Here is a 15,055-nt window from a genome sequence, read left to right as displayed (position 1 = left end):
TGGCAGCACCGCAGATCTCCGAGCGAAGCATCTTCGTGCTCGTCTCGTGTGACCCGACTCGGTCGGTCTGCTCTTCGTGCTCGTTTGTTCTGCGGCTTCTGTGGTCTGGTCCCCTAGACGTATGCTTAACGCAGATTACGCATACGCAGCGTGTGACCATATGACACTAGTCTGCATTGTGCCCTGCTGCAGTGCTGCCCCCTTGGAACGCAGCTGCACCGCTGCACCGCTACACCGCCTGCCAGGAGTCGTCACTCATCATCACTTACGTCAGCCGGCCGCAGGGCCAGCTCATGATTGTGGGCAAGCGCTGGCCGCACTCTCACTCCCACCGCAATTACACCCGTACCCGTACCCGTACACGTACAGTTCACGTAGCACAGCGCCTGGTCTCTTGGGTTGCATCTTCCGCTGGGTATTATGTCATAGTCATGGCGGGGCTTTGTCATTTGCTGGCCCATCTGCTGTGGATGTTGTTGGCTGCCACTGCCGCTGCCGCTGCGGCTGTGACTGCGGCAGCCATGTCGGGGCAAAAGTCGCGATGCCACCGACAATCCGGTTATGTCTATATGGGTAAGTGTGGCACAGACTGCGGGGAATGTGCGGCATTTTGTTGCAGTGTGGGAATTTACACGCCTGCAGTTTTCGGCCAAGATCTGTGCATCTTGGGCGTTGCTACCATTTGGGCAGATTCTTCATATTTTCCGTTTTGATTCGCAAAAAGGTTGCGCCCAGATAAAGGCAAGCAACAACCCCAAGCTGTCACCTGGAACTGGCAGCTTGGCATTTCAAAGTTGAGGTTGCCTGCCGGAAAAAAACCAGACACCGAAAGCAGGGCAAAGGCAAAGTCATGCAAAGCAGCTGCCAGACTGCAACTGCGGTACAAAAAATGTCAACTTTAGACGGTGGAAAAGTGAAATCGAAACGGAGGACGAGCCTGCGCGACTGGATGACTTTCAACCTGGAGCCACATTCACCAAAACTTGTGGGAAGTGGCATATGGCAGAGGCAGAGGCAGAGCCTGTGTCTGCCGCCATTTTTCTAATTTGCTGCTGATTGTGATTGTGTAAGAGATGGCAGAGGAGTCCCAGTCGCAATCCTCGTAATAAATGCTCAGTTTATATTCCTGAGTGTGCCAATGACTCACGCGATCTGCTGCTGACTGCTGCTCCCTCGGCGGCCTCTATCTGCCCTCTGCGTGGGAAAGGCCAATAATAAGGAAGTACCAGTGTCCAATGCCCCAGCACAAAGCTCAACCAAATGTCCAAAGATGACTCCAGACACGATCTCAAAGGCGCCCGCTGCATGGGCATGGGTCTGAATAGATGTCTGCTTGGCATTACACAGCATCTAAGCGGATTGGATTCTAATTAGCGACCGCCTTCAATTAAATACACATCAGCTCGAATGGCCTTAGATTCCCCGCATTGACATTGATAAATGTGTTCCCCGACAAAGACACGAATTCGGTGTTTCACTTGGCAGATACAAGTGCTCGGAAAACAGCTACAAGCCCCGCTGCTCTCGAGTCATTAAGAATCCGTTTGCGAGGTAAATTATTTAATTTTTACTCATTATGTAAGCTTTACCAGCTGCCTGAATGCCTGGTGGTGTAGTAAAAGTGCCGAAAGCATTTGCACATCGTGTGGGAGCCAATGGAAAATGCATTCACCCAAAATGCATTCACCACCATCACCAGAGACAGCCGTGGCACCAGCAGCTGAAAAACTAAAAATTCAATTAAGCTGAAGATGCGCCTGAGCAGACTCCTCGCCGGGCAGAGTTTGGTCTGGCATTTGGTGCCATTCCAGCGACAAGTAACGCGCCAAAAAATGCCAAAACCCTGGCAGAAGCTAAAGCAGAAGCAGAAGCCGAGGCAGAGGCAGAGGCAGCCACAGCGGCAGGCCAACCACTAACGAGTCGCGAGGATTGCGATTGGGATTGAAGCTGGAATTGGAATCGCAGACGAGGAGACAGAGAGACAGACAGACAGACAGTCAGATAGACGGGCAGACGGCCATCCCAGGTCGTTGAGTAATTGTGCAGCAATGAGCATGGGCTGCCAGCAGATTTTCCCGTTGATAAAGTGCAGCTCTCGGAAAACCTTTACCAGGCAGCCGCTCATAATAAGAAATTGCATACTCGTATACCTCTCCATACCACATATATTGTGTGCATATAATGTGTTTACACACATATAATTTCGCATTGGCTGGGTTTGGGGCTCGGATGGGGAGGCTGCACGTGGCAAATGCTGCCACAAACGGAGACGGAGGCCACAGCTGTGCAATTTACAGTTTTATGGATGCCACGCTGCTTGCGAAACGCCAAAGCTTTTTCGGGATTGGGAATGGGTCAGTCAGTCAGTGAGCGGCTCCATCGTTGAGTGGTCTGCCTGGCTAATTTGACGCATTTGCCTTGATGCGGCGGCATGTTTAAACAAATCCAGCAAGACGAGACGCATTAAAATAACCAATAAGACGAAAGACTTGAGCAACGAACTTGTTTTTGATTAAAGTTATAAGGATTCCGGTAGACGATTGGAGCTCGGTATTTCTAGGATTTGTCCTCTTTAAAGATCAGGAATGGGTTAGAATGAAGTTGTTCCTGCTCTGTACAGATGGTTTCACTGAAATTCTTTTGCACTATTCATTTATTCCGAAAGAAATTTGTTGATATCTAAAAATGCATCGATCTGTTCTAAGTCTTATAAACATCTAAAAAAAATTAGTAACTTTTTTTTCTTGAAGAATACAATTTTGTAATTTTTTTCCCAATCTGACGGCTTTGGCTATATAACTCTCTAAATGTTGTTCACAGTTGTCCTTCATTTAGAACTTTGTAACTTTGTAATTTAATTGAATTCGATTAATATACAAAACTTCAGAGTATATTCTTAATACATATTTCCGGGGCAAGACTGGCCATCCCAGGTCGTTGAGTAGCATGTAGTTCAGTAGCATGACATCCAAATCCTCTGCTGATCAACCTGGAATTGTCTTAACCTTCATCTTAACCTTAATTGATCTAAACATAAATCACACCATAAAGAGTATTAAATATATAATCAAGAGTAAAGTCAAATGAAGTGAGTATATATAGCATCTATTAAGAAATCCACCAACCGAATGTACTTATACAACTTTATTTATAGAACATTCCATTAAACAGATTAAAGACTTAATCCGCCTTAATCCACATCCATCGCTAGTCAATGCACTCAAGCATTCTAAATTGTATTTTCTGGCACTCGTGGACTAGCCTCACTCTGCCATAAGCACAGCCAACACACACACACACACACACACTGCTGATCGGTGCAGTGGAAATTTGCATAAAATGTGCATTAGCCGCCCACCCCCGCTTAGGCAACGGCCTCGCCACCACCACCACTAGCAGCAGCAGCAGCAGCAGCAGCACCATCATCATTATCACCATCCACCAACAGCCTCATCGCATCCCAGGCCAGGCCAGGCCTGGTTGTATCGGATCGGATCGGGCCGGGCCGGGCCAGGCCAGACCGGGCTGTGCCACACCAAGGCGCAACTTGTGCCGAAATCTGCACGCCGAAACGTGAGAAAATGTTATAGACATTGCAGTTGCTATGCCACACAGACACACACAAACACATACTAGATACGAGTATCTCTGCTTACATAGATGGATCATGGTAGGAGCGAAATAAAAACTAAATAATAAAAAATATTTGGTAAATTATGGGAATGAATGAGACGAAACGGTGTACTGCCGGCGGTACTGGTGATGCTGGTGTTGCTTTAGGTGGAGGTGGTATTCGGGCGGCAAAGAATCCAGCTTGCAGATGCTGCACCAAGAGCGGTTTTTGCTGTGTGCTGGTGCTGTACGAGTATCTGTGACTAATTGCATGCCCATACAAATGCACTTTTCGTAATTATTTGCCGTACTGCTGGAATATGTGTGAATTATTATGCAGTCAGGGTTCCATTGTAATCATGTTAATGAGCTTTCGGCTCGTCTGAGTCGCAGTTGGATCTAAGTCGAAGCTGAACTCAAGCTGCAGCACCGGTATTGTTCGTGAGTCTTCTGGAAAAAAAGAAGAATAAAATTCTAAGTCGCCAAATGCCAAATGCCAGAGCCAGAGCGATGCTACACGGCTAATAGATACTAATACTGACCAGGATGCTGAGCTAAACGCTAGACACTAAGCTGAAATTATGCGCATTTTCAAGACAACTTTTATTTTATGGTAATTCAATTAGACGGCATCTTTTGTCACCCATCACCCACAAACAGCAGCAGCATAACCCACCAGCAACATTGCCTTTTGCCTGAACTCTGCCCAACGCTGTCGTTGTGGTCGACTGTGGCGGCGGAGTCTTCTTCATTTTGCGGGAAACATTTTGGCAAAAACGTTTTTTGAGGAGCGCCACTTGCTGATCGTTTGTTTGCCCAAAAAAAAAAAAAAACACGACAACAACAGACAACAGACACAACGGCAACAGCGACAACAGCAACAGCGGCAACATCTACAACAGAAACTTGGCTGTTTGCTGATTTATGCGTTTTGCAGCATTTAAATTGGCATTTATGTCAAACTGCGGTAAGGGTAAGTAATATTTTGTATAATACATTTCGCTTTATTTGTTTTATAACCCAGCCAACCAGCGTCCTTGGGCTCTGTCCGCTTCGACACTTTTCCAGCCAGCCCCAGACCCCCAAAAGCTGATGAGATCTCTTTCCCATGGCTGCCACTCGCAAAAAGAAGACGAAGATGATGATGCTGATGCTGTTTACGTTCGCTTTCAGTTTATTGAGCAGCGGCAGGGCATTTGTTAAACAAATTGTTTAATTGTTCCACAATCACTTACGTATAGGTATAGGACGGCCCGCATACCCCCATGTTTTGTAATGCAACTTTGTCAAGCAACCAAAGAAGTCCCCCCGTTCTAGTGGCAATATGGAAACTGAACTTTGTTCTTCTAACATTTCTGGCTGCTGTGCTTCCTCCACTCAAATACGAAACGAATAAAAAACGATTCGAAAACTTGAAATTGTGGAAACTGCTAGATGCTACTCGTACTATAACTTGCAATTGGTCGATCCGCTCTCCAAACGGCTGTGGATCGTCAATACCTGTGCGAGATATGGTGGCAGCAGCGGCAGCATATGCACACAAAATGCCAGTGGCCTTGGAGCAGGCTGAGAATGTTGCAGAAGCAACAACAACAACAACAACAAGAGCAGCAGCAGAAGCAACAGCAGCATCCACTTCCACTTTGACGATGGCTGAATCTTTCGAAAGCTGCCAAATCCGTTCGGCTTTCAATGGCTGTTATAGTTATAGTGTGGTTTTTTCTAGTTTATGTGAAAAATCACATCAGCAGCAGCACCAGCAGCAGCAGCTGATGTCTGCGGCGTCTCTGCCGCGGAATTACCCAATAGGCAGCAATGAAAATGTGTTGGCGTAATTAATTAAACAAATTATGTGAATTGCGCAGACGCATTTGACGTTTTTGGTGCAGATCTCGCATCCAGGTTCGGGGCATTCAAGTTGATTGCAATTTTTATTAATTTCACTTAGCGGTGGGAATGCCGTGGTGCTATAAAAAGTGCATCAGCATCAGTGCACTACCAGCAGCAGCAACAACAACCACTCTCATATGGTCAACAGTGATTACAATTGCAGCAGTAAACATTTTGCAATGTGACTTTTACGTGCTGGCTCCTTATAAGCAACTTATGGGCACACCTGGCTCCAACAGCAGCCCCCAAGCTCCTTGGGCCAGGCACTGGCACTTGACGGCGACGGCTCATTGTGTACTTTGTGCCATTTTGGGCGAAAAATTCTTCAATTCTTTGCTGTCTGCAGCCGTCCAGACCGCAATCAACGTCCACATCGCCGTCACAATCGCCATCGCCATCGCCCCGAGTGCCTTGTCATTCATTGTTTGGGAAAATTCAATCAATTATTAATTACACGCCTTGTTGCATTCGAGTGCTCCCATCGATCGTGAACACCGCCCCCAGACCGGACCAGACCAATAGTGCAACATCTTCATAGTGCCGTGCCTCTTCCCTGTCACATTTTCCACTTCGGCCAACTCATTTAATCTGGCAAAGTGTTTGGAAATACTTAACAACCGCATCGAAATTAGTTTCGTTATTGTGTTAGCCTTCGGCTCATCTCATCTCGTCTCGTCCACTCTGACTCTGCCTCTGCCGCTGACTCCGACTGAATTGATTTTTGACGTGCGTGCGGTTGCCGTGACGGAGAAGACCGACCCGTCCGAGTGCGTGTGGGAAAATGGGATTTAAAAGGCAATTCTGCGGCGGGGTAATGGGCAATCTATTCCGGAAATGCAGAGAACGGCCCTTGCGGCAAAAGCGGTTACGAGGCTGCTGCTTCGGTGGCAAAGGGTTAGATGTGTAGGCGTCACCAGTGGCTGCAACAGGCTCGGTTCGGTTTCAGATCCGCCATATGCTGTCGCCTGACGAGGCAACGCCGCAACAATGGCACCGAAACCATGACACAAAGCCACTTGGCAAGTTGGCGGCATTTGGCGATCGCTAAAAGTCACATTGTTGACCTTTTTGCGGTCTTGGGGCTGTAGCTCCGGCTCCGGCTATGGCTGGGGCTCTCCATCTCTCAGCCTCGCACATTGGAGAAAAGGTTTCTGTCTTTTCTGAAGTAGTCTCCCCCACCTGCCCACCAGCCCACCTACCTACCCAAAGCAAACTCCCGGCCATAGCCATAGCCTCCGACAACAAGCGCGGCTCATTAAAATAATATTTAACCTTTGAATAAGAGACAAATACTTGTTGAATATCTACGAGTACGAGTACGAGTATGTCTGTGGAGATTCGGTTCGGTTATGTCTTTGTCTGTCCCGTCTGCCGAGCGCCAACGAGCCGTGAGCAATTAAAAATTAACTATTTACTTTTAATGCGCATAGTTTGACGCCGACCGCTCCCCCTGGCTCTAAGCCCCGCCTCTGCATCAGGCGCCCATTACCAATTGAATTCCATGTTTAACGAGTTTTGACAGCCCCGTATTTGCTTCTCTTTTCCCCCATTTGTATATTTGCAATGCAATTGTGAAGACTCTAACACGGCAAGGGTATACCTCTGTGGCTAGACACTTTCGAGTTCCCCAAAATGATCTGAAGTTACAATCCACCAATAGAGACGAAAGAGCATTGCTGCTTTGGCTTGCATCTGTTGGGGTTTGGTTTCCTTTCTTGTTGAGGCTGGCATTCATCCGGCAGCGACTGCTGCGTCTGAACCTGACCTATCCGCTCCGTTCACACGCTGCGCTGGCTGCGATCGGCCCCCGAGGGGTGCGTACCATCGTCAGCCCTGACATCCATTGCAGCTCCAAACATCAGGGAATGCTGGAAATGGAAAAGGTGTCGAGCATTTTGCTGTCAGACGGTGCCGGAAAGTGTTTGGATTTAGTGATCAAAATTCAATTTTTAAGGCCCGCCGATTTCGGATCCCCGGCTTTCTGAACATGCTGAAACGGCTCTTGATGACCTATGTGGCGTGCGTCGTAGTCTACAGCTTGAATTCCAACTGCCAGTCGGATCCGCCCAAAAAGCGTCAGCGCAAAGAGCTTGACGATGAACTGTACCGTGTACATCCCAAATGGAATCCATAGCCTTGATGAATTAGATTAAGTTATCAAGAATAGTACATCCCAAATGGAATCCATAGCCTTGATGAATTAGATTAAGTTATCAAGAATAGTTTGGTTTTAATTGGGAGTATTAGCCATTCGTCGCGGCTCGTTTACTGCTGCTTCTCTTTCCGAATGTTTTGCAGCACTTTGCGCAGCATGTTAAAGGAACTGAGCACAGGCACCAAAACGGGCAGGAAGAGTGGAATGTAAATGGCGTACTTCTGCTCGTCCGGAAAGTAGAGCTGCGCCAGCAAGCTGGCGTCGAAGAAGCCCCGCTCCGAGGCCACAAAAGCGCGCTTAGCCAGTGCGGAAGCGTCGTCCAGTCGATGCTCCAGCAGAGCGACCTTGGCGGCCAAAATGTCGGCATAGGAGCTCGTTATGGCTGCGGCCACTTCGTCGTTTATCACAATATAGCTGATTTGATCTGAGGGCGAGAGGAAACGATTGGATTATGGATGACCCAATTATGTTGGTAATTCGAAGAGTACCCAGCAGGTTAATGAGGCTCTGCAGCGTTCTGCTGGCCGTGGCAATGTGGCGAATGGCGCTGCGTCTGAGGTAGGCCTCGTACTCCCAGCGACGCGGGGCCAACTGCTCGATGTCTACCGTCTTGACGCCCTCCAACTGAAGCTCGCTGCTGATGTCGAGCAACTTGTGCAGCTGATCGAGCATCACCTGCATGTTGTCCGTGGTGCTGACGTGGTAGGGTAACGGCTGCTCGTCATTGGCATAGGCCAGGCACACGCTCTCCGGGGGATTAGCAATGATGACGCCGCCCCAGGGTGGAGATATGAAGGCATCCACTCCGTTTCGCGTCAACCGCTGGTACTTGCTGTTGTAGATGTGCAGGGGCGCGGTCTTGCAGGGCGGAATATAGACCACAAGATTGATGGCCGGCTTGTCGGTGGTGCTGGCGCTCAGATTTTGCGATATGGAGGTAAGCAGGTGCGGCAGGTCCTTCTCCAGCAGGGCATAGTGTCGACCCAGCTTGGTCTTGTCGCGCACCTGCTTGAGATCGGCTTCGATGGCCACCCGATACTTCCATTGCGAGCGCACCGTATAGTTAGATATGTCCGACACCTGGGCCAGCCAAGGCTCCACATAAGCTGCAAATAGAAATGAAGCAATTAACGTCCGCTGCCGGCCCTGAAAGTCACAATCATACTCTTCACAGCCATAGAAACGTTCCACTGGGCATAGGTTAGACGCGGCTTTGGGTTCAGTACTGAAACAATGACATCGTAGGCTGGCTGTGGTGCCTCAGACTTGGCCCCGAATCGATCGTCTGTGCTGAGTATTTGATTGATGCGATACGACTGCAGGATCTTTGAGTGCAGCACCTGAGCCAGCTTGTTGGCGGCTGTAAAAGTTGAAAGACATATTTATAATCGGCTTCGAGTGCATCGGAAGCATCTAGACTCACTTGTATCGCTGCGCATCAAAGCCGAGCGTTCTGTTGTCAGCAATATTTCCTCTTCTAAATTGGGCCACTCAATGAACATAAAGTCCCCCACACTCTGAGGGTGCTCCTCCAGCAGCAGTTTCTCCAATGCTGCAGGCGTATGCGCCTCATGTGCTCTGGCCGGTGGCGGCATATGCTTGAATTCCACAGCCCATATTTCTGAAACAAAACAAAACATTGAGAGTCACTCTAATGGATGACTGACGGGCATGCCCATCACTCTTACCGCTATCGCTAAATGCACTTTGCAGTTCGCTGATGAGCAGCTGGACGCGACTGGAGCCCTGTGTGTAGATGGCCACCTGCACAGCCGTTTTGATGGGTTGCTCGCTCAGACCCAGTATGGCGTTTGATGGCAAAGAGACTCTGAAGGCAATGATATTTGATTTCATTGATAGGTGGAAAGTGCCGCAGGCATCCATCGGTGACTCACCTGTAGACTGTTGTGGTTTTCCACCACATCGGTACGCCAATCCCAATAATGACTACGATAAAGGCAACCGTGGCACCGATGCGATATTTATCTGTAATGGCAAGCAGAAGCAAAAGTACGAATTATTGTAGTTGTGGCTTCGCTCAAGGCGGGGTCGGGCGATGCGCGTGCACAAAACAATCGGAAATGCTATTTAGGTTTTTCTACATCATTTATTCGGTAAATTAGTTCTGTACATTAGACCGCTACGAATGTATATAGTCCCAGAAGATTGTGCGCGAGCAGCATTGACTACTACTCCTTGTAACTGCAGGAAATTACAAAAACGGGTCCCTTCTCCAAGGGCGTATTGCGCGACACGTATTTGGTAAACTTGGTAGTGCCCTCGCAGCGGTAGACAATATTCAGGGCGTTGTCCACGGGCGATATGGTGAGCAGAACAGAACCGTCCTCTTCGTCATCGGAGCCCGTCTCTTCCTTCTCATTGGGGAGCTCTCCGTCGGGTGAGAGGTATGTGATAACTGCAGCTCCTTCCGCCGCATTCAGGTAGTAGACCAGGTCGAGGGTATTCTCCTCGCTCACCAAGCCGTCGCCTAGGACAGTGTAGTTCCCGTGCGACCACCGCTGCAGCTCCACGCTGCATTTGGGCCTCACAGCATCGGCGCCACTCAGGTCCAGATCGGTGAAGTCACGTAGCAGGTCGAACATGGCGTTGCTGCGGAACAGCTGCAGTAGCTCCTGGATGGTTCCCCTGGCTGTGCTCAGATCCATGACTTCGTAGTTGTGCGCATTGGCCGGGCCCTGCCGCCGCCAGACCAGCGTCTCGTCATCGCTTAAGAGTTGCGCCCGAGCCAGCTCGAACTTTTCGCGTTTGAAGAATTCGTAAAGGCAGATTTCCGATTTCTCCTCTATACGCTTTTGGATGCTGCGGCGCGTGGCCGTCTTCAGGTAGACATTATTGAGCAAAAGCCCTAACGGGGGCTTATTCAAGCTATCCGGCTGAAGGTAGCTCAGACGGGGAAAGGCGCGCATGGAGTCCGGCACGAACGCCTCGTTAGTTTCGCCGTGAAACCAGCCGTTTATGGTGAGACGCGGGTAGTCGAATGTGGTCACCTCGCCGACCTGATGAAAGGAGCGCGATCCGACTTTGAAGAATGCGAACTGGTTATCTTTGGGGGCAATTTTGCGGTGCACTGGGAACTGGGGAAAGCACTGGTCGTCGCTGGAGAAGATCTCCAGACTGCCGCCTTGCGACTCGCTCCACTCCTCCGCACCTTCCCAGGGCGACAGATAATAGATGAAGGCTATTTGTCGGTCCTTGAGCAGGTCGTCATGCACCAGCAAATAGTCGCCGCATGTGTACATGCTGCAGGAGGCAGATACGTAGTCCAGCTTCAAGTTCGTCACCTTCTCCAGCCAGGGTCGAACTTGTTTCCGCAACACTTGCAGGAAATTTGTCAGCAGCCGGCATCGGGGCATGTTGGACAGATCTGTGCTTTGGTAGAACTCGTACAGGTCCATCTGCTTACGCGACCATGTAACTTTGTCAATAATTTCAGACACCAGCGCTTTGCTAGTGCCCTCCGCCATCAGGCCTGGCAGCAGGCAGATCTGGAAGGGATCACCAAACACTTGTGCGCCGGTTTTCTCCTCTTTGACGGTCTGGTCCGCCTTCGCCCATGTCGACTGTAGCCACTGCGTTAGCTCCTTTTGCTGATAGGCGGCATTTAGATGTAACTTCGGCGCGGCCAGAGGTTTGTCCAGTGTTTCGCCGAGACGCAGTAGCTTCCTCTGTGGCTCGCCACTGGGATCCGGCCTCTGCTCCTCCTTCTGCCTCTCCTCATGTGCGTCTGCAAGGGCAACATAATGAATGGTATTGCATTAAGCATGGCAGACACGGGGCATACCTTAAACTGTAATAGGCCGCGCTATACTAGCCACACCATACGCGTTATCAGAAATATTCACACGACTCTTTGTGCCGGCACACCTCGCACCTCACCCAGCGTTTTCGCTTAGACAGATTTAAATGCTTTCACTTACCTTCGGATTTATCTTTTCGTTTGGGTTTAGCTGTGCTGATGCTTGTCGTTTCCATATTTATACTACTAAATACCTTAATACTCAGGAAATTCTTAAGTTTTTTCAAGAAAAATATAAAAATTGGCTTGTGCAGCTGCAGCCCTAGAGATACGAAAAAAACGAACTTAGCCCACTTAAGCCCCCCCTATTTAAACAGTTCTACGACTTGAGGTATATCGCAAAAATATTACTGATTGCAAATTCTTATTGTAGACCCATACTATCCTTCCGCTTTACTTACAAAAAAAAAAACAAGATATCTTTCAGCTGAACTGCGCTAAAATTATTCAATTTTCATTATTTTCGGTGGATTTTTAAAATACTCCCTTGGTCTACAATGGGTTAATCGTTCACCGTGAAGGATTGGAATCGGAATTCCTCGGTGTTGATATTCGATTTGATATTACTAGCTAGCTGGCTAGTGATAAATAACTGAAATAAGGTTTAAACAAATAAAGTCAAAGCTCAAAAACGTAAGTGTTAATGTTACGCCATTGTTGCTGGCCAACAGGTATCCACAACGAGTATTGAAATATTAATACCCTATTTCAGCTAACATTAAAATTCTGTTTTTCAGTCTTAGTTGAAACATTAGTAATGACTTCCTCTCAGATTGACATGTTTAGACCTATTCATGCATTTGATTCGTTTCCTCTATATATATATCCTGATTCCTGGTCATTTAAATATCTTTCAACAGAGACTGCCAAGTGTCTGCATATATTGGAATCTTAAATGACAAACATTTCCTCAATTCTATAATATCCTCTTCCCTAGGGTATGCAGAATGTTGCTCATATCGTGCTAATGTTGCGGGACAGTGTAGCACGTTTTTCGATAAGTGTAAAAACGTAAAAACACAAGAAACGGCTATCGATACTATCGACTGGGTATGGTTCGCGCCGAATAGAAATTGTTTGAAAGTGAATGACAAGGATATTAATTCTTATTTAATAGATTGATGAAATTGATAAAATACACCATTATATACCACTATACCGTAAATGGTCTCCCTGGCTACATATGAATATTTTCTCCAGATATGGCAGCCACGGGTGCCAGACCACCGCACAGTGGGACAATTATCCGAAAACTGGCAATACAAAAAATTTATTTTTTGAAGTACTCAATCTAAGATATCTCTTTTTATACAAAATAAATTGGTACATGGATGGACATAGCTAAAACCAATCGGGTTTTCATGCTAATAAAGAATATACCACATGGCTTTGAGAAATTTTATAACAAAAAATTACACAATATATTTTACAAAATATTAAAATTTAATTATTTCAATATTAAACATTTTTATGGTTTATTAAAAAATACTTCAAGCCACACAATATTTCCTGAAACTTTTCCAAATTTAATTAATCTTAGTAAATTTATTACAAATGTTTTGCCAAAAATGTCAAAATAACTCACTTTGAACCGGTACTAAAAACGCCAATAGTATTGATTCGAATTTTATTTTCGAAAAAAGACCAAAATAAACATGGACGAAAACACCACTCAAAACATCGTAATTGTGTTATGACATTAGACTTTGCTAACCTTGCTGCGAAGAGAGAGATAGCATGAGAGAAAAAACGCAAAACAGGTGTTCGTAACCGTCTACCGGCTATCAGTCGAAGAACTCGGGCACTATTTAATGACAAAATGATGTTTTCCAATACGCGCGCCAAGCCAGGCAGTAAAATTGGTTCTGAAAAGTATAACAATCCATTATCTCTGTCGCAGCGCTGCTCCCAGCCTAACTGGAAAGCCGAGCTGACGCATATATGTATGTACGTATATCCCTCGCTCTTGCGATAAGACTGTATTTGTTGTTGCAGTTAGTCAGTTAGCAAAGTCTAATATCATATGGGCATAAGTACTTACATATGTCATCATGTCGAGCCCCCTAGGGAGACTTATAACCCAGAAAGCTGTTGGGAACGTAGGTTTGAGATTGAGCAAAAAACGAACAGCTCATTTACTAAAATCGTAAAAATAACGAATTTTTGATGATATATTTTGGAGTTGACTGCTTGTCCTCGTTTTTCTGTGGCAACGGAACCCTATTATCTTTTTATTACATCCTGTAGGTAGAGAAACTCACTTATAATGTTAGGCTTTTATGAATTTGTGATGTCAAACACAACAATACATTTTTATGCATTTGCATTTGGGAGCATTGCCTGATTAAGAATGGGAAACAAATAGTCGGGCTTTCTACGTCTTCGAATTTCAAATAAACTGATGTACGTTACGTAACATGAAATAAATCATATGAAATAATGCACCAGCATTGCGTCACGAGCAAGAATTCTGAGGATGTCTACAGGGAGGTTGCACTAGTTCCAGTTGTACTTCATTATGCATTTTAATTTTAAAAATGATGAAAAATTCGCAATATTTTGCTGGTTTTTCTGCAAATAGTTTCCTCCGCCTTGTATGCGCTGGGCTTCACGTAGCTTCCGAAATACCTATAGTTTGTGTATCGATAAGCACATTATACAGTCGCACACACACTGTCCTATTGAGGTCAAGTCGCTGAGTATAATATGCAACAATTAATTCATGATAATGCCAAATCAACGTAAACGAAGCGGACCGGACCCAACCAGGAAATAGAAGACAATACGAGTAACAAAACGAGAAGACGCGCGTCGGCGCATTAGCTCGATCCGATCTCCGATACGATCCGATCCGATCTGTTCGGTTCGGTGGCGGGCCGGGCCGACTCGGAGGGGCTCTGCTATCTGCGGCAGAAGTTTTGACCCTATGCTATGCTAAAAATTGCAAATAAACCAACCAACATTTGCTAATGGCTATAAAGTTTTCTATTTTGATTGTGTTTATGCCTTGGTAATGCCATGACATGCCGGTCAATGCCGTTTTTTGATCTAGTCTTAGGTAATTTTTCTAATTTTCGGTTTCGGCTTTGGGTTTTTGAACTTGAGCGCTCTTTGGCTTTGACCCAATGACTGAGCTGCGCCAGCAGACTGCCGCCGAATGTCGAATGCCGAATGCCGATCGTCGACTCTGGTGGGTGGCGACCAATCGAGTGTGTCCAGCGTAATAATTGCGGCTTCGGGCATCCATCATCTAGATGTATTGCCGCCAGAATTGCCCAATCCAATGTATTCCGCGTGCATAAAACCATAAATTCGTAAAACAGCAAAATAAATACACTTGAAGTGCAATTCTTTGTTGCATGCAAATGCTGCAAGCGAGTCCCTACAGCAACACATAAACAATGTTTAATGGTTCCCCAATGCATACAAAATGTTTGGACGCTGCCCGATGTCCCAGCGCATAAACGTACATGCATACAGTGTGTCGAATAAGTGTTTTTACATGGTTACAGTACCGCCCGAGCGTAGAGCCCATTACAGCTGTTTCTTCACAAAAATACCTTAAAGATTTAGTGCCGCGT

At 46.7% G+C, this 15,055-nt stretch overlaps 1 protein-coding gene across 2 annotated transcripts; it reads right to left on the bottom strand.

Moving 5' to 3' along the window:
* Positions 1 to 7,702: 7,702 nt before the first annotated feature.
* Positions 7,703 to 11,760, bottom strand: LOC108156770 (prolyl 3-hydroxylase sudestada1-like). Of its 2 annotated transcripts, XM_017288436.2 has the most exons (7): positions 11,596 to 11,756; positions 9,553 to 9,643; positions 9,346 to 9,485; positions 9,081 to 9,278; positions 8,823 to 9,017; positions 8,146 to 8,763; positions 7,703 to 8,081 (listed from the first exon to the last, which is right to left on the bottom strand). In XM_017288436.2, exons 1-7 carry the CDS (start codon positions 11,648 to 11,650, stop codon positions 7,768 to 7,770), a joined length of 1,611 nt encoding a protein of 536 aa, XP_017143925.1. In that variant the 5' UTR covers positions 11,651 to 11,756; the 3' UTR covers positions 7,703 to 7,767. The 2 variants fall into 2 exon arrangements, with proteins under 2 accessions (XP_017143925.1, XP_017143924.1); XM_017288435.2 differs by lacking the exons at positions 7,703 to 8,081; positions 8,146 to 8,763; positions 8,823 to 9,017; ... (1 more) ...; positions 9,346 to 9,485; positions 9,553 to 9,643 and adding an exon at positions 9,745 to 11,402 and having other exon boundaries at positions 11,596 to 11,760.
* Positions 11,761 to 15,055: the final 3,295 nt, after the last annotated feature.

The sequence above is a fragment of the Drosophila miranda genome, chromosome 2, assembly GCF_003369915.1.
Source record: "Drosophila miranda strain MSH22 chromosome 2, D.miranda_PacBio2.1, whole genome shotgun sequence".
NCBI lineage: Eukaryota > Metazoa > Arthropoda > Insecta > Diptera > Drosophilidae > Drosophila > Drosophila miranda.
Note: the sequence above shows the minus strand (reverse complement) of the source record. Positions and strands in the feature narration are given on the sequence as shown.